The sequence below is a fragment of the Cyanistes caeruleus genome, chromosome 6, assembly GCF_971803275.1.
Source record: "Cyanistes caeruleus chromosome 6, bCyaCae1.hap1.1, whole genome shotgun sequence".
NCBI lineage: Eukaryota > Metazoa > Chordata > Aves > Passeriformes > Paridae > Cyanistes > Cyanistes caeruleus.
Genome location: NC_141706.1, coordinates 61104035 through 61131053, shown reverse-complemented (window position 1 = coordinate 61131053; position 27019 = coordinate 61104035). Strand labels below are relative to the sequence as shown.

At 41.2% G+C, this 27019-nt stretch overlaps 1 protein-coding gene and 1 long non-coding RNA gene across 4 annotated transcripts in view; one reads left to right on the top strand and one right to left on the bottom strand.

Moving 5' to 3' along the window:
* Nucleotides 1–18467: 18467 nt before the first annotated feature.
* LOC111929746 (uncharacterized) lies at nucleotides 18468–20493 on the bottom strand. 2 transcript variants are annotated; one of them, XR_015288680.1, is made up of 3 exons: nucleotides 20405–20493; nucleotides 19548–19860; nucleotides 18468–19444 (listed from the first exon to the last, which is right to left on the bottom strand). It is a non-coding gene; the product is annotated as an uncharacterized LOC111929746 (long non-coding RNA). The 2 variants fall into 2 exon arrangements; XR_015288679.1 differs by lacking the exon at nucleotides 20405–20493 and adding an exon at nucleotides 20099–20184.
* Nucleotides 20244–27019, top strand: part of NUDT14 (nudix hydrolase 14) — a 59518-nt gene continuing 52742 nt past the window's right edge. For both annotated transcript variants that reach the window (XM_086895614.1, XM_086895615.1), the window contains exon 1: nucleotides 20244–20410. In XM_086895614.1, coding sequence (XP_086751740.1) covers nucleotides 20330–20410 — 81 coding nt within the window. In that variant the 5' untranslated portion in view covers nucleotides 20244–20329. The remainder of the gene's footprint in view (nucleotides 20411–27019) is intronic.

Genomic DNA, 27019 nt, shown 5'->3' with positions numbered 1-27019 from the left:
ATCACTTGTGCAAAATGCACCTATTTGGGATAAGGATTGAGCTACTGACCTGAGCAAGTATTGGGCAAATGTTTGTCCTTTCAAAAATAAAAATTATTTCTTATAATAATGTTTATAATAATATTGCAGGTTTGTACTGCAACCCTGAGTGAGAACAAGACCTCTTCATACTTACAGAGGCAGACTCTGCCCCTCAGCACTTGCATTTGAAATCAGTGAGAGAGATGTTGTATGGCAAATAGAGCAGAAATGGAAAGGGAAGGATTAGGTTGTCATAAATCATACAAGAGGACAGTGTCCGTGTGTGAATGCTGATTTTAGGATGTTAATGATAGAAGGTAGGAGTATGGGAAAACAGTTACAGAAATCCCCCAGGAATTCATAGTTGATGATGAAATTCAGGGTTTCTGAATAATACTCTGTGTTATTCATAATAGCAGAATTCAGAATTACACACTGAACAATAAAATACATAGAGTCATGGTTTTGCAGTCTGTGCTCCAAAAAGCACAGGAATCTCAGACTTTTATTTTTTTAATTGATCATGAATTTGTTCTCCTTCAGTTATATTTGGGTTTACTTTGTGGGAAGCCACTGAGTTAAACCAGAATGGAACTCAGAAGAGAGCAGATCAACAGCAAGTCTCCTGCCATGCAACTGCAGTGAGACTGCCTGCTTTGCTGCTCTAAGATATTTGCCAGCCTGTAAACTATGGAAGCCTGAATCTCCTTGTCCCTTTCTCCCCACCTTGAATGGGACAGCACAGGCAAAGCCCCACGCTGATCTCGGGCTGTGGCAGCCCATGCACTCACAACTCATGATCTCATGATCATTCAGGCTGACCTTTGGAGTAACCCAAGGTGAAGAAATACTTGCAGAAGCTCCTGCTCAACCCTGTGGTCTCAATTTGTGGTTGCTGGTGGTTTAAAAAAAATATGGCTTGCTCCAGTCTCCTGATGATGGAGAATCACCACATCCCTGGTCAGGTATTACTGTGGTTTGCTACACTCAGTGAGTCAATTTAACACAAATCCTCTCAAGCCTCACAGGATTCCAGCCCACTTGCAAACCTGGAAATCAAGACAATTTGCAGATTCTGTTTCAGTACAGGACAAATTAAAATCTCATGTTGGGTCTGCTATTCAGCCTAAAGCATCCACCAGAATATGTGGATATTCTCTAAAAAGTGTTACTGAAGACAGGAAAACCTACTTTCTACCTCCATCACAAACTTACAATTTGATGTATTAGCCAACCCAGATTTGTTGTTTAAGCCAGTCTTGGCCTCAGAGAGACAGTCTAACTTTTCTAAGAGGCTCTTAAGGACATTGAAACTGAATTTCTTTTCCTATTTGAAAATTTCTCTTACTGAAACACTCTTTGAGGGAAATCACAAATGCAGGAAACAGCAGCTACAGTGCCGCATGTTTGTCTGTATAGAAGGAATGTGATGATATCATTTTGGAATGTGCTTTCTTTCTCAGGTTTTTGTTTTGGTGGTAGGAATGTCACTTTCTTAAAAAGTAAAGCACATTCTTGGCTGTTGTTTCCCTCCCCCTCCCTCCAAATTTTGCCTACAAATCAATATTCCCATCTTCTGCCATGTGTTTTTCCCAACCTGTCAGATACCGTTCTCATGTTAGTAGTACAACCATCTGATGTCAGGCATCCCAACAGCAATTATAAATAGTCGTTTACTATTAGTTTGGAAGGTTTATTTCCACAGATATAAGCTTCAAGATGTTCTTTGCTATTTTAACATGAAAGCGTTATTTATTTGCATTTTGCATAGAGGATGGGACCGTTTAAAATATGTCCATTTCCACCATGCTGTAGTCAAACCCCAAGACAAACCTTTGTTGTCTGGAATTATCTGTAAACACCTCATTCTTTCAATTTTCAGAGGAGCCCAAAGGTACATGATGTCCTGTTCCCTGCAAGTCTCACTGGGTGCTTCTCTTTGACAGCTCTGCCTAAGAGAGCCCATTTCCCAGTGGACATTTCCTTATAGCCAGAGTCAGTGCAGATGAAGTTGGCCCAACATGGAGATCCACTTTGCTATGATTTACTTATTTTTCCCATTTATACCTAATCTATGTGCTATGTACTGCTACAACATCCCCTATTACATCATGATTTTAAAATTCTGCTTCCAATTGTTGTTAAGACTAACCTAAGGATAAGCAAGATACTAAACCAGTTCCTCAATGCCCTCAAGGGACTGAGATTCTGGAGAACACACCTGCACTTCCAAGAGGCAAACCCTGCCTCATCATGCCAGGTTGTTGTCCTTCCATCTCACGGGGCAATGAAAATTCAAAATTAACCAGGAAACAAACCTTCAGACAGAAGAATCTGAGAGTTTAACACTATTTTTCTCACCTGAAGAGATATCTTGTTGTGGATTTCATTGTGCTTTGTGGATGATCAGGAAAGGAATGATCCTTTCAGCAAACAACACAGGAATTTCTACCTGGTTGGAAGGTTGCCTTGTCCACACAGGCATGATGAGAATGGCTTTCTGAAAAGACAATTCTTGTGCCTCAGGATTTTGTCCTGCAGGAGTCATGGACCTCTTCAAGTGGCAACTGGATTCTTGTTGCTTGGAAGAACAAAATTAACTTCTTGTCCACCCCAGCAGCCAGACACACAGTATTTAAATTTTGATATTGAGAAGGGCAATGCATATCAAACCAGTGAGATGAAAGAATCTTACTGATCCCAAAAACCAACATGTTTTCTGAAGTGTGTCCTTCAGCAATGAACATCTGGTAAAGAATACAGTAGAAGAACAGCAGGGCATTGCCAACACGGCACACAATTCAAAAGCAAAAATATTGCATCCTGTGTGAATGAAGCTGATTCCAGAAAGCTGTCTTGGAATCTTCTTGTCCTAGCATATCTCATATCTCAGAAATGACATGGTGTGATTTCTGGGTCGTTCTTCTCAGAGAACAGCAACATTAACCTCAGCCACACTCCAATTTCTGATCAGGATCATCATGTTAATAGGAATGAAGCAGTTTTAGTGAAACTCAACTCACTGATCTAATGTTCTGTCTGATCTCCAGGGTCATTTGCAATGAGTGCTATAGTGGTTTTTTATCACAGAAGTCCTTTTACTGAAGAATGTTTGACCAAATGCTAAGGGTCTGTAATTTGCCAGAGAATCAAAAGTATCTGTATAATCAAGGCCACTGCAAGATCAAATATTGGCTTTGCATAAGCAAAGCTATTGCTACAAAAGACTTAAGAAACCTGGCTGGGGAGATGTAATCATGAAAGCATCAGCCAATACATTTTTGTAAGTCTCTATACTGGCTACAAAATGCTTATGCAAAACCAGAGGCTTCCTACTGACTTAAATCAGGATTGTGTGTGGGTGTAAGGGTGTGCCTTTGCTGGAGCAGTTTAGATGTCAGAGGCCAGAAACCAAATTCTGTATTCTTTAACAATTAGCTAAACCAGTAATAAGTTCATAATTGCAATTCCACAAGGTAATTTCGTGTGCCTGGGAGATGACAGTATGCATACAATTAAAAGAAGAAGGCTTTTCATCCCTGCAAACTGTATTTCTGAATTCTGCAATCTTTTCTATTTGCAGCATGCAGGAGAAGGGGGGGCAGAGGTCACTCTGCACAGGGTGGAGGTACCAGGAGAGGAAAAGGGAATCCCCAAGGCTGTAAATTCATTGAGTTCAGTTCAACAGAAACTATAGAAATATAGGTCTCTCCTATGCTACCTCTTCTTAGCAATTTTCATCTTTTTGGTTGTACGCAAGAGGAAATGTCCTGGGATGAGGTTCTTAGATCTAGTATAACAAATAGGGTATGAAAAATCCCCTTTGCTCTGACCATCTTTGAAATAACAAAGCAGCTCAATTTCTGAATTATTATATTTAAGCTGTCTTTCAACTTTCCTTTTTCCCCCGACAGTTTTAAATCTCTCTGTGGGTGGAGGTCTAATGTCAGCACATGCAATTCTATACTTTAATCATTTTTTAACTACAAGATCAAAGCAAGTAGGTTTTTATTACTCCAGTGTCCGATACTTCAACTTAAGTATCGAATATCAGGCAACAGTTCTTCTCAATGCACCACATTAAAATAAATCTTTCCAGCTACACTTCCACCAATAAATGTATTAAACAAAAAAAAAAATTACCTTATTAATCATGTGAAAACAACAAACTTGTTTCTACATTTACTCTGGGGGTGTGCAGGCAGCATACTGCCTAAGAAGACACCCCATTGCAAACATTGTTAATATTCTCATTTTCATTTCTAACACTTTTCTTCACTTTCCCTGCTTCCACACAGGAACCCAGAGAAATTAATACCTGGCCCGTGGCCAGAGTGTCTGGGAGAGCCGTCCCTTGGGGTATTATCCCTCTGGCCATGGCAGTGCAGAGACAACCACACGAGAAGAATGAAGGCATCTTTCACTCCCCGGTGTCAACCCCTCCCTAACTCTGCCCAAATCCCATCTATGGTCTCTCCCCACTATCCTGTCTATGGGAATTATTCCCATCCATTTGCTGCTGTCTCACTGTCATGGCTGGGTTTCACAGGAATAGTTTTCTGAACTGACTGCACAATTGTTTGCCCTTTTGTTGACACCATTGGTTTTGTATTTGGGACAGTAACTTCAAGACAGGGCACAAGGTTGGTAATCCCTTCATACTTCTGGAAAAAAGGTGTCACAGTCACACATGACTTGTTAAAGTACTCCCTACTGCTCACAGGGAGTGACACACTCCTGCTTAGCCCAGAGGAATCTTAACAGTGTCTTACTGTGCTTACAGCATAAGCTCTGAGCCAACCTTTCTGCACATGAAGCACTCTGGGCACATGGGCAGTCTCACTGACCCTCACCATTCATCTCCTCTGCATGGACACGGATGTGCTGGGCAGCATTTCCATCAGAGCCGCGCACACACAACGTCTGCGCTTTGTTATCCTCACAAATACTTCTCTGTCACAAACTGTTCCAATTAAGAAGGCATGCAATAATATCCCTAATTATATTTTACTTTGATGAGAGATCTAGGCAAATTTTTTTTTTTTTTTTTGAAAATGCATGTTGTATGGGGTTAGGAGAATCTTCATTTCAATTCTTTGCATATTTTGGCACGAGCTGTGTCTCCGCCCTCGGCGGGCTCCAGGCCCTGCAGGGCACGTGCATCCCTTCTGCTCCTGCAGCCCAGGCTCTGGATGCCAGACACCAGCAGAGCAACATGGGGCTGGTTTTTGCTGACTAACCCCAACACTACATCTGTGAACTCTGACAGCTCCAACACAAGAATTAAAAAAGACCCTGAGCAGTGCAGGGGTCTGGAGGGAAGGGTCCTGCTGTAAAATGCTCCCTTGGAGCTGTCAGGCAAAAGCAGGCGCTTGCAAGGAGATTTATATTTTGTTGATTACAATGGTAATAAGCCACAAACACAAATTCAAAGAGTAAGAGTGAACCAAACCCATGTTCCCTTTGAGTGAGATAACATCTCTACCTTTTACACGCCTATCTATTGATGTGTTCCTGGATAAAATGTGTAATTTTAATTAACTGAAAGTACCTGCCTTTTATATTGGACTTGGTGCTAAAAACAAAGAAAATCACACAGCAAAAATGCCATGCTGGTTTGAGTGCATTTTTCCTTTGTGCTGAGGAATTGATGTGCTCACTGCCTGCCTCTCAATCAATACACATTAGTGTGTAATTGGTAACTATAAAAATATCCCCCCTCAAGGTGTTCAGTGTCAATTAGCATCCCTTGCTAATTCTCTTGCCAAACAGGTACAAGCATTTATGTGTTAAGCTTCTCTGATGCAGGCTCCATAGGTAAATTTCTTTCTATTAGTGAAGCAGCTACAGGGAATGTAATTACCCCTAAAATTAGGAAGGAAAAGAAGAAAACCTAAAGGCAAATGTGTCGATATAGAAGTAAAGTTAAGCACAAGGAAATTACAATTTTTACTGTAATTGTTTAATACTATTCTAGTATGAAATATTTCTCTCTATTATTTCAACTATTATTATAAAACCATGTCTATATAATTATTATTATAAAACCATGTCTATATAATTATTATTATAAAACCATGTCCATTTAACACACATATTTTTAAGTATGGATGGAGCTATATATATTATATTTATTTAAGAATACTTCAAGAGTACTGTGTTTTTGTTGGATCTCAGAACTATTTGGTCAGCTCAGATCCCTTGATCATACTAAAGAAGAATTTTAGGTCAAGAATTTATATTTACAGTGAACCAAGTATCTGAGCAAATGGGTGTTTCATTAGAGCTAACTTTTAATCTCCATCCAGGCCCAAGTTTCAAACACTCCTTCCTGGATATCCTCTCTCTGCCCAAGGGTTTTGCCATCTCACTCTCTCAACACCACCCTGTTGTTTGGCTAGTGAGACATGTTGTTTCTCTAACTTGACCAAGGATTTTGCCAAGTCCTGTTGCTTCCACTTCTGTAGCATATTTAGAATTCCTCCAGCCCTCTCTATCTCAAAATTCTTGGCCCTGCACAACAGTTTTATTTTGGCTGCTAGAAGCCCAAACTAACCTCACCAGATTTTGGCTGGCAACACAGATCTTTTTAACCATATCTGTTTTTCCCTGGGCACATCCTTGTTTACTGAGTCTGCTGGTGGTGGAACCAGTAGAGTAAAACTCCGCACACAAAAACACCAAGGAAAATCCATGCTGAATCTTTAAAACAAATAGAAGTGCCACAAAACATAGCTGAGGACATGGCTCAGCCTAAGTCTCAAATTTTCTTTGTTGGGGTTTTTATTTTTGAGGATAGGTATATATTTCTACTGACTACAGCTTCTTTATAATGTTTCCAAAATGTAAGCAGACAATGCACAGTTTTCATTTTTTCTGCCCAGTTTGCACACAGGTGAATGCCCATGAGCAACTCTGGATAAGGGCAAACATGATGGAGAGACTCTGTGATTCTCTCACTACATCTGACTGAACTGGGCTATTACAGCTAATAATGTCTGTTAATGTATTAGTGGACTGCTGGTTAATGTACACTGGTAGATAAATGCAGATGTTGGTATTGGTGATGGCAGTGATAAAAATATAACAGTACACAAACACAGTCTTCTGCTGCAAATCACTTTTGCCTTTATTACCTTTCCCAAGTAAAAATCAGCTTTGATTCTAGTAGCAAACTTTTAAGCAAAGCTCAGATAACATTTATCCCAGACCATTTTTATTACTGTTACCCTCCTTCTCTGGTAGGTTAGATAGAGCACCAATTTCAACAGTTTTCCTACATACAAAGTGCACAAGGTTGCCTTCGTTGAAGAGTTGCTTCAGTGGTTTACTAAAAGAACGAGTCCATCTTTCTTTTTTTTTTATTTTTTTTTTTTATTTTTTAGAGCTTTTTATAAAACCCATTTTCACTGCACTTGGAAAATGTGACTGTACAATGGGAAAGGGCAGGCCCTCCTTTTTTTTTTTCTTGTCTGAACACAATGGCAGGATAAGGGAGGCACCGCTCATTACAAGGAATATACTTTAATCAAGTTGCCCAGCACCAAGTGTTTGTCTTCCACCACTTTAGATGCCAATGTTTGTTTTCCCTCTGGGAGAAGAAACAGACAACACTTTTAATTTTAATAAAAATCTTTCAGAATGAAGCAAACAGATGACCTAATTTGGAGGATCTACTTCTTTGCTTGAGCTGCAAATAAAGGCAAAGATGACTGGCAGGCTCCCATACAGCATTGCTGGAGAAAATTTAACACTTTCCTGCTCAGTTTGCTGGCTCAGAAGTGTGAGCTGTTCGATTCCACTTTCTCTGCTCCAGCAACAGTGCCCTTACTATCACACACTGCTGGGCTTGAGTGGGAACTGCAAAATATGCTGCTGTGACTAAAGCTCCAGTTGGAAAGGTGGAAATCTGATTTTATTAGACACATGTGGATGCCTGTTAAAATTATTTCTGCAGCTAAAGCCAAGACTTCATCTTCAGTTTCACAACAGTCTCATTCTCTGGTATGAATCCATTGTTTCCAGGTTTAAGGATATCAAAGCAAATCTGAAGTGTTTCTTTAACCTACAGTACCGGGTGTCTAAACAGACAAAGACAAGAAATCATAATCATAAGAAAGAGCCATCTTTCACCTAAATAATTAATTTCAAGCCTCCACATTTGTGAAGAAAAACACAAAATCATTAAAGATTCCTAGTGCAAGGAAATGTAAATGCTTATTTATTGTGCATCCTCATGGCCAATTCTCAGGATTTAGAACTCGAGTGCTATATTTTTTATGCTGTTGGCTGACAGCAGATAACAATTGAGGGCTTCAAGCATCTTGTCCTGTCTGGACATACCATCCAGTAACAGCAGAAACTTATTCTCTGTGACCAGGTAGAAATAACTGGAGCCTGAAAACTCCTGTTCTGTTCTAAGATTCATCTCCTTCAAAGCCAGATCTCTCACCCTTTTCTCCCAGCAGCACTGAACTCCCTAATTCAAAGGAGGGAAGGACAAAAGGAAGGGTGAAGATGCAGAAACATGAAACCTAAGTCCACTTTCACTTACATCACCTTGAATACCAAGGGAGCAGCCCTGTTGTCACAGAGCTGCAGGCACAAAGGTGCCAGCCCTGCAGTTTGTCCCCTTGAGGCTTGCTGCTGGGAAGACAGGAGGGACACCAGGTGAGAAGAGACAGGAGATGGTGGAGGACAGGAACCAATGCATTTTCTGCCATGCACTTCTCACCAAACAAATCCCTATGTGCCTTGCTCACAGTCTGTAGCAGATGAAACTTGCTGTTATCTGTCAACTTGTCTATAAATTACCAAAAAACACCATACTAATTATCAGTCATGGGGTGGTTTCTTTTGGCATTTGTGCTCACCTAGTGAGTGATGCCCACTGTTGGAAACACACTTCTTAATTTTCATTTAAACTTGCCTTACTGCAGCTTCTTACTGTAAATGCTCGCTATTACAATGGCATAGAGCATTTCCCTGAAAGGGTGAATTGGGCAAAACTGAGGTACACCATTATACTGGTTTCTTTGTTTTTTTTAATTTTGTGAACAGATTCTGGGACCTGCTCTTCTGCCTGTCTGAACTAGAGCATATAGCAGGCATTACTAACAGCAAAGAGCTGCTTTGGAGCCCCAGGGTACTGTGCAATGCAGTAGATGTACAAAAATAAATGATCTGTTGTATGGATATTGCAGTGATATCTGGCTGAACAATTAACACCTCAAGAGGCACATTGACTGAGAACAAGCATGGGATTCAATCTTTGTCCCAGATCTATCCATGAATGGATCAGTCCTCATTTTCATAAAATCACTGTTTATTCTACTGGTCCACTAATTGCTACTATTAAAGCAAATGGTACCATGTATGGTCTTGCAGAGTATCAACAACCTCAAGTTGCCCAGCACTTAGGTGTATAGCAAGGTGCTGCATACAAACACCTCCACCCAGAGGATGGGCATTTCTTTGATTATTGCTCTGCTTTACCTTTGCCATCTCTTAGGGCAGTTTCCCCCATGGGCACTATCCATAGACACCAGCTGCCTTCCTGTTTTAGCCAGCAGCTGCTACCAGCTCTGTGCTATTCATTTGGCAGAGCTCTCACTCCTGAGTAGGTTGTTATGATTTATAGGCATTTTCTGTGTTGGAAGGACCAGGAATGAAGGTGCTTTCATGTGCTTTTGGCCCATATCACCTCTGTGTCACATGGAATATCCAGCTCCCTGAAATCACATCCCCTGTTCACGGCTGATATTGGGGAACCACTTGGATTCCAGGGCACAAGACGTGATTTGCTATGCACTTTTCCTCCCAGACACTGTAAACCACCTTGGGATTTATCATTTATTTTAGCCTTACCAGGAGGATGTTGGATTAGTATTTTCTCTACCAAAACCAGCAACACTGTCAACAGAGAGTTTTTCCCATTAACTGGATGGGAGCTGGATATGCAGGACTCCTTCACGAACATGGATTGTTCTGGAGAATAATCTGTAGAAATCCTGCTATATCTCACCCACAGAGAGGTGTCAGAGATCCCAAGCTAGGGCTAAGGAATAACTGCTGGCACCCAGGACAGATTCCTAAAGACTTTATTACACACAAAGCAGCCACTAGGCTAATCAACTCCAGCATTTGGATCAAAACAGTTCAAACCTAACATCTCACCATTTATCAGTTATGCTATTTTCTCTTTTTTTTGTGTGTTGTGAGAAAATGGGCAGAAAACAAGTGGAGAAATATAAATTTATTGTTCATAGATTGGAATTTATTTTTTTTCTGGTCAGCTCCATTCCTGAGTCAGCTATCTGTGTACAGTGCTAACAGAAGTAATGGAAGTTGTCAATACAAAAGAAAGGGACCACAAATCAACAGGAGAGAAAATTGGGTTTATCTTGAGCCACTGGCAAAAACAAAGCTATCAACCATGTGAAACAAGACAGGGCTCACTGCAGAACTGCAGAGCCCCTGTACTGTATTGATGATATCTAAATTGTGCGACTGCTTTGCAGCTCTTTTGCCTTTAATCCAAATAGTGTCAGCCTTCAGATTGCTTCTCAGCCTATGTCTGCCTGCAGACACCACCACATTGATTTCCATCTGGTGCATGTTTTAAAAGTTTTCTTCACAACCTTAAGGATTAACTGCCCTTTTTATTTTTTATTTTTTTTTTTTCTTTTACAGAACTTCAGATTCTGAAGCATGCTGAGGAAAACAATCCCAGCAAAGAAGCACCAAATCTCCTGCGAGGTCTCCCCTGATCAGTGGGCATACAAAGATCTACCAGCAGCTGTTAATGTTGCGTTATGGATGATTAGCAGGACTTCCTGTATCTAATGAACATGGCTCTTTCAGTGAGGAGACACAGTACAGTGCTGTCTGTCCCAGGAACATAAAAACGATGTAACATCCAGTCAGGAATGCATTTACTACACGGCCTGGAATGGTGAATTGATCTCATGCTTCTGTAACAAAGCTCTCATCTGTAGTCCCCATGCACTGCTGGCACTGGCACAGCTTCAGAATGAGCCCGCCGATCCTGCTCCTAAAAGGAACTGATTAGGAGGGATGTTCTAGGAGCTATTTGATACAGGCAGCACAATCCAGAATGTCATTTAAAGAGCAAAAATAAAATAATACAGCAATCTTTAAGTATTTTTATGTCTATGTATGCCAATGGCATCTTCTAACTGACAGTGAAAATAAGCTTTAAACACCCCTGTAACCATGGTGCTCCTGGATTTGAAGCAGGTAGAGTGGATGGGCAGATGTTTTGGTGTGAGCATGGTACATAAGAGAAAAAGATTCAGTTTGGGGTTTGCAGATTTCCTCTTGATTTTAACTGGAAATATAAAGGTAGGTCCATTTAAAATCCCTTTGCTCATATCTCTACATCTTCTTTCACACACCAAGGATCAAGGATATCCAGGGATATGTGAAATAAAATGTAAAATTGTGAGATGACATATATGGTGAAGGGAACAAGGATGATGTAAATAACACAGGCAGTTTGTAAGAAAGGCTTTCAGAATCTTTTGCCAAATATCCAACTTGTGGCAACACTGCAAGCAAGGGGGTGAAAATGTACTTGGAGTTTTGCTTTGTCAATATTATAAAATAAACCCAAGTTAAAATGGGTGTTCCCCAACCCAATTGTCAAACATCACTGCTGCAATACAAAGACAAATGTTTATTGGCTTAACTTTGAAACTGCAGTAAATGCTCTTCTATTCAATTAGATAAACAAATATAGGACAGAGTATATAATAGGGTCCTTTAAAGTAAATTATGCTTTCTAAGTCACGTGTAAAAGAAAAATGACTTTAATGTTTATATTTCTGTAAAATAAAAAACCATCAAGGCTCTCCTTCTGCTATATTCTAAATATATAAAAATAATAATGTTTAAATGATGTCCATTTTATGACAAAGACAGCAAAGCAAAGAAGCATAGCCAGGCTGACAATCCAGCTTTTCTTCTCACCATTACAAGACAGAAAAGGAAAAAAATTCTTTATTCTGTTCTCATTTACAGTAGCACAAATCCCCAGGAACTGCACTGACTTCAGTGTGTTATTTTGGATTTACAGCACACTAAAAGAGATTAGAATTCAGTCACACATGAATGGAGAACAGAACATCCACATTCATTCTAAACATATTTTCCTTTCTTGTGTACACAGAGCAGCAATGCTGTCCTTAGCAGTGACAGATTATGTGCTGCTGCTTTACCTGCTTGCCTAGAGGTATTTACACAGGTACCAGGGAGGATGCCTCGGTGAAGGAAGCACTTTGTTACTCTCCCCAGCAAATGCATCTTGAGTTATGTCCAGAGAGAACTGCCTCCTCTACAGCATCAGGACATCAGGCAAGGGGCTAAAACATACTCACAGCATTATGCATCCAGTGATGAAAACCACCTGTTTGTGAGCCTGTTCTATGGTCTCTGCCAAAGACTGGCTCTAAGTCCTGACAATTTCTCATGCAGATATATTAGCATACATTGACTGCATATCTTTAGAATATGAGCAGAAACCTGTAGTATTTGTTGGGGAGCACTTTGGTTAAAACAATACATAATTCCTCATCTTGATGGAGGAGGGCAGTTTCTTCCTACAGGTTGCTTTGTTATGAGAATCTCAAATCTAGTCTCAGCAGAAAGGCAACGTGGTGAGTAGATCCCCACCAGATGATGATATCCCCTGCACAGCACAAGCCAACTTCATACCCTAACACCCCATGCCTTGTCCATTGTGTTCAGCTGAGGTGCAAACTCCTCACACACGAGCAGGGAGCCAAACAAACAGTGCCTTTCCTTTGGTCTTGACACCTGTCAACAACATTAAACACATCTGTCTCTCCTGCTCCCCAGGCTTTCTAATGAAGTGGCTGCAGGCAAGGAAAAGGCATTAAGAGAGGGAGCACTGCAAAAGTAAAATGAAAATAGGCTGCTCTGGGAGATCAACAGAGATTAGGACTGGATATCCCTGGGCTCAGTTTTACTGTGAGCATACTAATGCCCACATCTCCAATTGAAATACTCTGGAAACCTCCTCTGCAGCCTCCAAGAACAAAATGTAAAATAATAATTCCATCAAGATAGATCACAAATAGGAAAGAGGAGTGAGGGTTGATTTTTGTGGTTATTATTATTTTTCTGAACTATAACTAAAGAATGGAAAAGTATGCAGAAAACTAAAAAAAAAAATTGTCAAGGTTTCAAAGTCAGGCACTTTCATAAGTTAGGAAATGTCAGTGCCAACAGTTTTGAGTGTTCCATATAAAATGCCTACGATTTTGTTTTTCAGAACCTGATTTTTATGGAGATCCAATCCCTTCCAGACCCAATCTTTTAAAGACCCAAATTCTGACTTTCCAGCTACCCCTCAACAACAAATCAGCTCAACTACCTGCAGGTTACTTGCTAAATCATTTCAACTCACTCAGTCCAACCCTTATATTGCTTCCTGACTTCAAGTCTCTGATAATGAAATCCTGCTGCTCCATGTCTCCAGCACACATCCCACGCTGCCACAGCACTCCCAGAATCACTGCCTGTGCTGTCCTTCAACCACGTGTTTTTCACAACTCCTTGAACTAAGTTGTGGGGCACTTACCCTGTCCTTCCTCTGAGCTCTTCTCCAGCTTGCTTCCAACCACAAGAATCTCACTAGAGATTCAGGCTGTTTTGTTCCGTGATTTGACACCGATGAGCACAATAAAGCTCTGGGCTCCTGAGCACTGGCAAAATAGAAATAAACAGGAAAATAATATAATATGCCTAATGAAGAGGAGGCAGGAAAATGGCCAGCTGTGTCTCTCTACCTTTCTATCACATAAAACACATATACATATATTTATATTTACATATGTTGAAATAGAAACCATGTACCTGCTCCCTACATCTGGCGAAAAAACTCTCTCTGACTATATTTTTATTTTGGAATGTCTCAATTTACCAAACAGAAACATTTCATCCAGACAAGTATTCAATTAAATTCCTTTGAAAAACAGGCAAGCTTCCACTGGAGCTATGCCAGCCCCAGCTCCTGAGCAGCCCAGCTGGTAGTCTCCTGAGGACCAGGGCTTCCAGCTCCCACAGTTTCAACAAATCTTGCTAGATAAATTGCCTGAAGATTAAGGGCCCTTGGGCTTATAAGGTCCCCAGTCCAGAGCAGAGTACCAGGCACAGCACAGCCATGGTGACTGGGGAGCTCAGAGATACCAGGGTCATGGCTACAGCCATGGCCAGAGCTCCAGTATCCAACAACTCCAGCTCCAGTCCTTTTTTACAGGCAATTTCAAACTCTTGGAACATCAAGGTTCCCTGAGAAAGCGAAATACTTTTCTCCTTCCAGCTCTATTGCATACATATGTGGCAAACAAAAGAAGATTCTTTGTGATCTTTTGCTCTCCTTCAGCTGTTCCTTATTACTGTACATTCATCTTTGTTCTTTTGTGCAAATTATTTTGCTGCTTTTTTGTGAAAGACACCATTTTTCTACCTGCATTTGAACATTTCCCAGCATAATGAGATCCAGATATTAGTTGTATGTTGTTCTGTAATACAAACAACACAGTGTTATCATTTTCTTTTTTCCCTCCTTAGAGAGAAGTTTATTGAAAAATCAAAGCCTTCCATCTAATCATTTTCACTCTGTTAGCTGTAGGCAACATTTGTTGGATAGTAATTAATATAATATAAAAGTATATAAATTTTGCATGCATATTGTTTCTTATTTTTTCACAGACTGTGTTCTTCCCCCAGCTGAAAAGCTAAAAATGAGAATTTACTTCCCATGTTCTCACCTCCCCTCCTCTACTTTATACCATATTGCAACTTGTCATATTATATTGTGAATAACTTAAGAACTATTTGACATATTAGTTACACATTTATGTTGCTGAGCCTTTTTCCTTCACTATTTTTAGAGACCAATTTTACATGTCATGATATTCGTATCTATATTTATACTGAATATGTTTAATTTTTTTTTCTTACCATATTTAGTTCAAGGCTTTTACTGATGATAGGCAGAAAACAAAGAGCTATTTATCAGACCTTCATTTTACAAGGCAGATGGATAAATTTTAGATCTTCTGGGAAATGATACTATTCTAACTAGACACAGGTGAGTTATTTAATTTTATATTTTATACCTCTAATTTTATATTTTGTAATTGAAAGTAAATAATTTATTAAAAGTAAAAGTCATCTCTCAGAAAAGTTACTACTAAAATCAAAACAAATTTCTCTGGGGCTCTATTTACAATGCCAAAAGAATTGCATAAGCATGATTCCTGACTTTCATGAATGTAACCAGGGTGGTTATGCCCCAGAACTGAATAATAATTAAAAGTTAGATATTGGCAGCTTCAGGCTTGTTTTTCCCCAGGAGCCCAAGGGGTAAGCTTTAGAAGGCAAACTTCACAACAGCCACTTCATTACAGAAAGAACATGCATCTGATCCCCAGAAAGGCACTCAAAACTAACATCTCTGTGGCGATGCAAGCATGGCCCACATGAAGAGAGGATACGGTTTCACGCTGCCAACCATAAGGATTCCCAACATGAGTTTACAAAATAGATTTCATTTGGGACACTTTCATCCATCTTTCTCGCTGTGCCTGTACAGCAAAGGTGTTCAACTCTCCAAATACCCCTATATGACCTTAACAAAAACTGCACTCGGCCCAGGGAGCTGAAGCAGAGGAGGAGGAAGTTCTGGGAGCAGTTTCTAGGCAGAAGACAAAAACTTTGATGGTATCCCAGCTAGATGGGGCTGATGTGGGCACACAGCTGGATCCAGTGCCTCTTGGCTTCAGCATCCTCTGCTGACATTCTTCTGCCCAGAGCTGGGGATTCGGGTTATCTGTCACCCCAACAGCAAAGCATTTCTATCAAACATGTGGCATCACCTCAGCTTAGCAGCTCACAAACCATTATGTTTGCCATCATTTACATTTCCATCATTTACATTTCCAGTCTTTTTCCCCTGCAACCATGAGGGTTAGAAATATTTTTTAAAAATGGAATGTGAGAACTACAAATCAATATGCCTCTAGTTGTTGAGGCTTTCATACTTGTATCTTAGTAGCTACTGTACTCACCAAGCATCAAAAGTAATGATACTCTGCAATGTATTAAGGAGTTCTCTGGAGATGAAAGGCTCAGGACCTGATGATTTTTGTTCATAAGCCATGGCATGTCAAAGAACAAAGTGAGCCTGGTAGGGATTTACAGAGATTAAAAGTACACGCAGACATGTACACACAAAAATCACTATGGAAAATGTGCTGCCTAACTCTGCATGAGTGAACCCAACAGCTCAGGCACCTTGCAAAGCTCCATTGGGAAGAGGGAAGTACTGCAAGGGACATTCCTGGGTGTCCACTCACTGTAAGCCTGGGCCGAGGTGAGAGGCTGTGCTTGGCTCCCGGAGCCACGGCGAGAAGAAGGGCAGCAGCACCGGGCTTGGCCGGAAACATTCCCGGTTTTGTCCCACAGCAAACAGCAATAAAACAAACTGCTAATGAGGATGCAACCTGACCCTCTGCAGAGTGCGTGCCCAAGGACTGCAGGGCTGTAGGGGAAGGGAAGGACTGTGTCCAGAGAAATTCCAAGCTCAAGGGGATTTTTTTAAAAGAGCAACCAAAAAAAAAAAAATGTCTGGGTACTTTGCTGGTAATAAAAGTTACTCATGAAGTAACAAAGAGCAAACAGTGCTTTGAAGGAAGAAGTCTGTTAAACAAAGAACTTAACTCTGCAGAAAGATCTCCTTTTTAACACTAATGTTAACATTTCATTTTTTGTAAGAAATCCCAGTGAATCTTCCCTTAAGTTCTTCACTCCAGACAGGACGCTTCTCTTCTTTTTCCTTCTCTGCCTGCCGATGTACTCTCCCTTCCAGGAAAGAAACACATTTTTATTCACACTTTCTGCTTTTCTTCATTAGGCTGCTTATCACACTGTTACACAAACCATTCTCAGAGCTATTACAGCCTAGGGACAAACATCTAGATTTTACTATTTTACAGCAGGAGATCAGCAGCTCCAGGAGACTGAAGAACCCATGAGCAAACACCTATGACAGCATTCACAGCCTTGTATCTGGTTTCATTTTGTTTTGTTTTTGTTTTAAATAACAAGGAAACAATCCAGAAGCCTCTGCTAAGGGAGAAAAAGGAAGGTATTCAATGTAGTGAAAGGCAACCTGTCATTCTGACACATTCTTGGTTTTCTGAAAGTCAAGTTAACAGTCATACTTGGCAAGGAAGATTTGATGGCATAAGGCACTTGGTTTGTGGAAGGATATCAGAGGTAGCTATTTTGATTAGAAGTGCAATGATAAACTTGGATAGCGCCCTGTAAAGAAACTGTGACAGCCAAGAGTAATCCAGGATTTCAAGAAGTTTGGGAACTGATGAACAAGGGAGAGGATCATAGAAATGTAAATGATCCTGGAATAATGCTAATCAAACCCAAAAGATTCTGCAAGCAGTTAAGCATGGGCTTAAATTTAAGTATTGGAAATATCTCATTGAAGGTAATAGGCATGAGCACAGTCCTTTAGCACCTTGGAATTCTGGATGTCTGTTTTCCCAAGTTTCTGGACACATACCACCACTAGTATTTCTGCTTTAAAAAGGAGCAAACACACAGGGATATCAAGGAACACACAATGGAGTAGTTGGGGAAGTTTACTGAGCAAACACGCCATGTCCTTTGGAACCGAGATGGGAACAGAGATCTTCTGACCTCTGAGCTGATGGACTGAGCAGCATCTCTGCATGGTATCATCTCCTAATCCTTGCTGTGTATTCAGTGCACTTAGAGCCTGGCTGGTGTGACTGTGCCACAAAAGCAGTGAAAGGGAACAGGAAAACAGGAGTGTGTCTCACCCGTACAAAAGTAAGTTGCTCCCCTTTGTTATTGTCCCTCTGAATAAAAGGTAGCTGAGAGAAATTTCCTTCTTGGGATTGTTCCTGGACTAGTATATGCAAAGCCACTGGCTGCAGTGGGTATTTAAGCCTTAATAAAGAACTGTAATGAAATTCAGGTCCAGGTGCTCAATGATAGTTCCACTATGCAGAACATATTTTTCCTATTTATTTTCTTGCTCAGATTTCACCTGTAAAACAGGAACACTAAGGCAGCTCCTCAGTCTCAGCCTGTTAAATCCTCAATTCAGCTCCATACTCACAAAGATTTTCCAACAAAGGAATCGACAGCTTTCCATTGCAATTGCAACACCAGAGCATCCCAAAATGCAATTTTCTGTGATGTTGTCCTCAACAGTTCCAGGTACATTAACGAGATGAGGTCTGTGACACATCACAACCCCAAAAGTTTCCCACCTAAGCCTAGGAATGGAATAAGCAATCCATCACACAGTGTGACACGTTCCCCAAAACACACACACACTCAAAACCTGAAAGTGGTGTCAGAATGTTTATTGAAGAGGGCAATCTGACTGGCTGAACCGACCTGGGTAGCCGGTAACTTTTAACATAAGCAAACAGAGATACTGTAAACCTGCTGTGCATGGAAACTGTGTTTATACTTAAATTGGACTTGGACGACTGAAATAACTTACTAGAAAAATATAGCTTAAGTTCCCAGGAGCTCTGACTGACCTTGAGATCATTCTGAAAAAAACAGAAATATGTAGACATATACAGTGATGCAAACGGAGTTACACAAATATTTTCGAAGTCAGCTAATAAAATACATATCCTTGCCTACTTTTTTATGATAGCTTTGCAAACATACTTTTAAAACCACACTTTTCAGCCCCACCAAGCATTTTTTTTGCCACTTGCGTTATCAGAACCGATCATAAGCATTCTGCAATGGAAGTGCTGCCTCATTTACTTCTTAGTGAGTTTTGTAATTGCTGGGTCTATTCCTTTTAGATAGACTGCTGAAATTCTTACTACCACATGACAAGACAATAAACTTTCTTAGTGATGCAGTGGAAGACAAAAAAATGAAAAGATACAAGAAACTTCAGATTTTTCTCAGTGTGGCCAAATACACTGACAAAATATTTTGATTTATGTGGCACCTAAATTGCTGTACACAGGCACATCTGCATGGAAAATGATCACAAATCAGAGAGATAACAACCACTGTAAGTTGTGAGCTCTGTTGCTCATGAACCTAATTATTAATAATTAATTATTAGGAATATTAGAGCACTCAGAGTAATGTAACCTAATGTTGCATGCATGTGATCAAACTTCTACAAAAACCAGGAAATTGCTAAATCTAATAGTGTTTTGCTTAAAAAATAATGACACAAAAGGAGAAGGGATAACTATTTCATAACTTGAAAACAGCCAGGGGATTTTAACTGATCTGCATTTATTCTTCTTATGTGGACTGGGTGCATGGCCAGTACTGGAAGCTGACCCTGAAAAGGAAAGTTGGAGATGCATCAAAGGAGGGATTGCAGGTTATCCATGAATCGGTATTTGCACCTGATTTTCCACACCACTCATCCAGTCTCCCCTTACCATGAAAGCACCATACATGCAGGCAGAAGGGACTGTGCTTTCCACAGCAAGGTGCTCATTCTGCAGCGCCTGATGATGCCCAGGAATGGGATAACCTGGGAGCTCGTACATCTCATCAAGGCTTTGGAGGAGGGGGGTGGGCTTCAGTTCAGTGCTGGCATACCCCACAAGTTTTGGTGTAAAGTGTGGGAATAACTGACCCTCTGACAAAGTCCGCCAAGCTCCTGAGAAAACAGGATTGCAAATAGGTGTTTCTGGAGAATTATTCTACTCCATGACGGAGGTGGGTGGGGGCCAGTCTCCTCTTCCCTTCCTGCAGGGAGAGGAAAAGAACAAATGGCCTTAAGATGAGAGAGGAGATTCAGAATAGATAGTAGAGACATTTTTTTCACTGTTATAATGGTCAGACATTGCAACGGGCTGCCATGGAGATGGAGATGGTGGAGTCACCAGGTCAAGAGCTGCCTGGATCTGGCACTGGGCGATGTGCTTTACCGGTTTAAGGGTTACAGGGACAGTGCTAGGTGGACGCCTGAACCGGATGATCTTACAGGTCTCTTCCAACGTTGGTGATTCTGTGGAAAAAGGCGGCGAGGCTCCTGTGTCCCGGTTTCGGGGGTGAAAGTCAGCTTTCGGTGAGAGGAAGGAGGGCAGAGGCCGGAGAGCGCCGCAGCCGCGTCCCGTCAGCTCCGGTGCCGCTCCCGGCCCGTCCGCCAGCGGCTGCGCGCGCCTCTCCCCTTCCTCCTCCTCCTCCTGCCGCGGCCGCTGCCCCCCCGGCAGGGATGGAGGCCATCGAGGAGCTGGCGGTCCAGCCCTGCACCTCCTCCCTCTACCTGCGGCCTTTCCGCCTCTCTTACCGGCAGGTGAGTGGCGCCGCCGGCCCGCCCGCCGTGCCCGTCCCCGCGGGGCCCCTCAGCCCCCGCCTGCGCCATTTTGGAGCAGCGCCGCTCCCACCTCATGGCGCCGCCCGCCCCGCTCCGCCCGCAGCACCCCGGGCCGGCCGCGCTGCCCCCCGCGCCCCCTCGGCCCGCCCTGAGGAGGGGCTCGGGGACGGCAGCACAGGTGGCCCGACAGACCGTGGGGTCGCTGCTTGGAGCTGCTGCCTGTCGCCATGGGTGTCCCCTGTGCCTGCCCCCGCTGGCGGGCCGGGGCTGTCACTTTCACTCCGTGCTGGTGTTTGGGTTCACCTCTCGATGCGGGCCTTGCTTTGGTGTGGATTGTTCACATCTCGAGCCCTTTGTTGACCAGACCTCGGCAGGCCGTCACTTTCACTCACGAATGTTTAGGGGTCTGGGACATCTCTCTCAGAGCAGGCCCTGGGAGCTGTACTGCTCAGTCTAGGGAAGATGAGACTGAGAGGAGCTCTCAGTAATGCATATAAACATCTCAAAGGTGGGTGCCAATAGGATGGTCCCAGACCCTTTTCAGTGATGCCTAGTGACAGGATGAGGAGCAGTGGCCATAAACAAAAGTTTCACTTTAACATAAGGAAGAACTTTACATTGAGAAGCAGGCTGCCCAGGGAGGTCATGGAGTCTCCCTCTCTGGAGACATTCCAGATCCATCTGGACTGATTGCTGTGTTACCTGCTCCAGGTGACCCTGCATTGAGAGGGGGTTTGGACTGGGTGATCTCCAGAGGTCGCTTCCCACCCTGACTATTCTGTGATTCTGTGAATAGCATCAATGCCTGCAGGTGGAAAGCAGGGAAGGAAATCCTGTCCTTTATCATGTTTATATCAACATGAGTCCCCTTAGACAAGATCACAGAGAACTGGTACCTCCAACACTGGAAGGAAGCTTGAAAGGAAAGTCACTTTTTCTCACAGCGCAAAGCCTTGCATGTTCCTTGGAAGCTTTCCGTGGTCCTGGTTGTTGGCTGGTCCAGGGTGAGCTTTTACCCAGGCAGAGTGGTGCAAGGGGAAATGGAGAGTCTGGACAGCCCCAGAAATGCATGGTTGAAAACACATCTCTCATTCCTTCTTTGCTTTGCTTCTAAACACATCAGTTGGAAAGGCAGAAGAGGAATGTATTAAGTCCAACAGTGAGATAAAGTACAGAAAATGAAAAGCAAGGGTTCAAATGGGTTTCATCAAAGCAGATGAGCTGATTTTTTAAGATTTTAACACATACATTTTATACATGATTTTCCTAAAAAAAGCTCTCTGCTCATTGGTTGGGATAAATAAACCATTTTGATTCATGAACAGCTGACAGCTTTACACTGAATTATGTCTTTTAGGTATCAGAGGTAAACCTGAAAAACATTCTTTCATGTTCTGAATTTTTGCTGGCTTCACTTACAAGTGATAGGTCTTACTACTTAATTTCATTTTCATTTCTGAGTCATGCTCTATTTACATGAAAAACGGGATTTAATTAAAATGTTTGAAACAGTATTGCAAAATTACATTTAATTGAATAGACGTGCCTTAGATGTGATGAGTATTGTAAAGAAGAAATAAGGATATGTTTGGTCATGTGCTGTGAATTGACAGAGACCAGCATTGCCACTAAATGAAGTAGACTTGCCCTTGCTACTTCCACTCCTTGCACAAGTGTCTGTGCAGCAACTGAGTGAGCTGGACCAGGGTCAAACCTAATCTAGCCAAAAAAAGAAGACAATTTTAAGCTAAACAAGATCAGTGATTGAGTTCATTATGCTCGCAGAGGGGAGGTGGTAATGTGGTAGTTAGGGATGAGTGTTTGGGGCCTGCTGAGGGCAGAGATTGTTTCTCTTGGCCGCAGCACTGTCTTAAAATGAACTTGAAAATGTAGTTTCTATGACATCTGTACAGAGGCTGGCTTAGGTCCAACCTACTGAGAGCATGAGCTGAGTGTGAGCACAACTGTGTACCTGATCTGAGAAACAGGCCCTATGTTTATTGAAACATATTTTTCATTTAAAAATTACTTACTAACCAGAGGAAATACTAAATGTTTTCAGTCATTTGACTAATTGTTTCAAAAGCATTTAGGTCTGCTGAAAACCCCATTAAACAGTCAAGTGTCTAAAATCCAAGAGAGTTACATGCCTATTCTGCTTAAGAATTTTTGAAAATTCACCACTCCTCTAAAACTGACAATTGTTTCCAAAATCCAGCCCTTGATCTTAATGCTTTTATGCTGAGTAGGTCTTCCCCTGTCCAACTATTTTAATTCACTAGCTGGAAAAAGAAAAGAAACTTTTATTTTTCCCAGTTCCTAGTTGCTGTGTCTTGCAGTAATATTCATTTCCCCCTTCCATGAATTCCCTGCACTTGCTTGCTGAACTTGACCCAAATCTAACAAAAAAGTCTTTCTGGATAACAGAATAATCTAATGGCAAAAACTTGAATAATGGCATTTGTTGCACGGTGGAAACCGAAATTAGTATGGATACTTAAATTATGCAATATGTGGCATTATGCTGTAGTTGGGAGGCTTGGGGTGGTCTTACAAGTGCATTTTATGAAGTTATGACACATCCCCTATAATTCATTGTAGTCTGAAGAAGATTTATTGATGCATTTTTTGGTGTTTATATAATATTAATGAAGGATAATTGGGGCCTTGAAGATTGAGAATTTGAAACCTATTTTCAAAGAGGTATATTCCTAAAATAGGCATTGATGTTTAACATATATCTTCTGTCAAAGGGCATTCAGAGAGTGAGAGGTTTTTTTATTAATTTGTTTTCTTTCACAACTACTGCTTTTCTGTACAAATAGGAAATTGAAAGAATTTTTACATACAGTGTAGGATTTTGATTATTTCTAAGCATTCATGAATGCTTAAGCAACAGCATTGATTTCTAGACATTTCATATCAAAATTATGCTACTTGTGTGGAGATAATTTGAATCCTACTACAATATCCAATACAGCAATTTATCTTAAACATAAACTTGATTATTTTAAAGATAAATTTCAATAGATGATTTACATTTTAGTGTACCCTGCTAGTCTGATTTTATCCATTCAACCTACATTCCACTGAGTTGTAAACTACTGTTGTTCTAGCAGCTGTCAGGCCACTCAAAATCTGTAAGACATCAGAAGAGGATGCATTTGGGGGCTGAAATCTAAACAAAATGCAGAGTAAATTAGCTCAGTTGGTCAAAGCAAGGTGCTAATAACACCAAGGTCACAGGCTCAGTCCCTGCATGGGCCATTCACTCGAGCTGGATCAGTGATCCTTGTGGGTCCCTTCCAACTCAGAATATTCTGTGATTCTGGAAATACTTTTGTAAACCCACACAGGTTACACATCTGAAGGAGGCTGCGGTCACACCTGATGAAGAGTAGAGCCACAGGCTGAGATCACTGTCCACCTGCTCTCAGAGGCATTTTACATATTTACAATTGCAGGCCCAAGGATTGCATTAATGTTTTGGCCAGCTGAGTATTTTCCTTGGACATACAGATGCTCAGATTGGGAGCTGTGGACAAACTCAAGGACAGAGTTGTGTGTACATAGAATCCAGTCAGGCAATTACTGTCACGTTAGAGAGAACCTCAGCAGTGTCTTTGTAGGTTTGTGCTTGAGTCCCAAGTTCCCCTGTGTTTTAAGAGCCTGAGTTATCCTTTAGACTGTATTTGGTTACATATAGAAATACTCTTCTGAAAGACCGTGAGAAAAATGTCTGTTTCTGGCTCTTTCACTGAAGTGAGGATTGTAAGAAATCATGGCAGTTCCTGAAGTTACAGCAATTTATGCCCGTGGTGGATTCTGTTCTTCCCATAGAGGGTCCTGAGAACTTTTCATATGAAGTGTTTCATCATCCTCTCCTTCTGCCCATCTGTATTGTAAATGAAAGCAATGAGCTCTGATTTTTTCCTGTAGAGCATAAAAGTAGATTTTCTTCTTCTGAAAGATTTCCAGGTTTCAAACCTTGCAGATTCAGGCACCTTGCAGCTTTGTGTTGGGCATCCAAGTTGTGGAAAATAGCCTGGCTTGCTGGACAGATCACTGTACTAGTCACTCATTTAAATGATTAGTTCTGTCTTTGTGTAGTGTAAAAGTAGAAATGGAAGGGCAGCCAAGGAGTTGTGGAATTCAGCAAACTGAGTCAGATTTTGGTGAGGGCCAGTATAGAGGGGTAAAGTACAGATTAAGATTATATTCTTCAAAATAGGTGTTTGACAGAACTTCAAAAGGGACCTCAGCTTCTCTTTGGGATTTTCAGCTGTCAGCCCTGCTCCAGTTGGGGCCCTTAGTCAAATCAACCATGTTTGAAGTGAGTTAGCCTGGGGTTGAGAGATGGACAAGGTATCTCACTCAGCCTGAGGAACATTCTCTTCATTTTTTCAGTAGGAACCTTGTGTTCCTGTATATTTTGGTTCTGCTTGGTACTGAGTGAAGAAAATTAATTTTTCTCACATAGAGGATAGCATCTGTCTAGCTTTAATGTGTACTTGCCCCCAAAAAGTGCAAATTGACTTGTTATCTAAATTGGCTTTTTTTAAAAACATACATCACCTCCTGAAGAATTGGCTTCTTTACCAGGAACTCCATGGTAAATCTCTTTTCACTTTTTCCTATTGAAGTTCTTCTGCTTTTCATAAATAATTTATTCAAGAGACCAGAGGGATGGCTAATGAGAGATTAACTCAATGCCCAAGGGCTAGGGCATTTCCCTGGGATGTGGTAGAGTCAGGCTGCAAGATCTCACTTCAATTAATATTGCTTCCCACATCACAGGAGAGTGTGCTCACTGCTGGGAAACACATTTGTGTGTAAATCTTCAGCTCTCTTTTGTGTATGCTAGGCAGGCACTAGCCTATATATTGGGAAAAAAAAAAAAAAAGCCAAGTTTAAGAACTCTGCTGAGACTCCAAGTCATGAAGTCGACTCTTGAGTAGCAGCAGTTAAGGAGAGTCGTTAGGATTTTGAGGAGCATTAAGTATCCAAATAGGATTTTGATATAATGAAGTCTTCTTAATCAGCACCTGAGCATGGAGGGATTTCAGTGGTTCTGCATGCTGGATTTGGACCCTTACACAGGCTTTTAACAGAGCTATGGTGGATCTTACACTAGCAATTTAAGAAGTTACTGCACACTTTTCCCGGTGCTAATGGTTCTTAACCCCTGGGAATCAGCAGAAGGTGGCTTTGCTCCAGCTCTTGCTCTGTTGTTCCAATTCAAACCCACTGTCATCAGCCCTTTAAGCCAAATCACTGAGATCTACACAGAAATAAGTGAATTGCCTTTGCATATTATTTTTGGTGACCTCTTGCTAGGGACAGCACCCTTCAAAGGGGAGGCAGAGCATCTATCAGCTGGGGGGAATCATCGAGCTGGGGGAATAATACCTTGAGCTGTTACAGAAACTTTTGTCCAGAGCTCACACATCAAAGCCTTTGTGGATCTCACCCAGACTCCTATACCTTTGTTTTTGAAAGTTGTTTTGGCAGGGGAGCTCTTGCCACTGTTTCCTTGCATTGTATAAGCATATACGTGCGTTCTGCCCAGGAACTTTTAGAAGTTTGCCACCAGACTAGAACCAACTGTCAGTAATTTTCCCAGAGTGTTTGTATGTGAGAGAGTTTGTGTTTTGAATCTGTGGAATGGTGAATGGGCATCTGTTTCAATGATGTGGGTGGGATAAACCTCAAAAACTGTATATCGACTGAACCATGCAGTCAGTAGTGGTAAATTGGAACTATTTGCTCTTTTCTGAGCTTCACATTCCTTCCACACTTCAGAATAGGTCAGTGCCTTAGCATCACATTTCCTCTATTGATTTAATACTTAGAATAATTCATTTCAAAGTTAAACATGAAAAATGCTCCCTTCAAGTTCATTTTAATGTATGATGTTTCTCATTCACTGTTAAGAGAATTAAATGATTATATCTTTGAGTTTTGCAGTTATTCTAAAGCAATTTTCAAGATTTTAACCCCTCATGAACTTTGTAGTGGGTAGAAAACGTGCTTCATGAGCAGGGCGCAGTTCATCAGTGAAGAAAGAATTTCTTCTGATCTGAGTTTGGTACTGCTTTCTTTTGTGGCCATGAGCAACCATTGTGCCTTACAATTTTAACATCAATTAACAATTTGACATCTTGGAGATGTCATCAAGATTAAAATATGTGTATACATGGAGAAAGAAGTGAGGCCTGTATCATTAATGCCATGAAAACTTTGAAGATTAAAAAGCAAATAGGGCAGTGTAACAATAATATTAACAATCTTATTTTGCATTTAGGAATTTTTGTATATGGTAATAGCAACATGAATGTGCCCAGCTGCCTGAAATATTCTCTGGAACTTCCGTCTGCTTTTTTATAAACATGAAACATTCTTTTCTGTTTTGACAGTTAAAAATTATGCTGTTGAGGGAGTAAACAGATTTTTAAGTTACCTGTTCAAACAAGTAAGTCTTCTGTTGAATCTTCAAAAGGTTCCAGTAGTAGGAAATATGTTACCAAGTAACACATGTATTTGCAGTTCATTTTTTTTAAAGCAGTAGTGCAGTGAAAGGAGATGCCA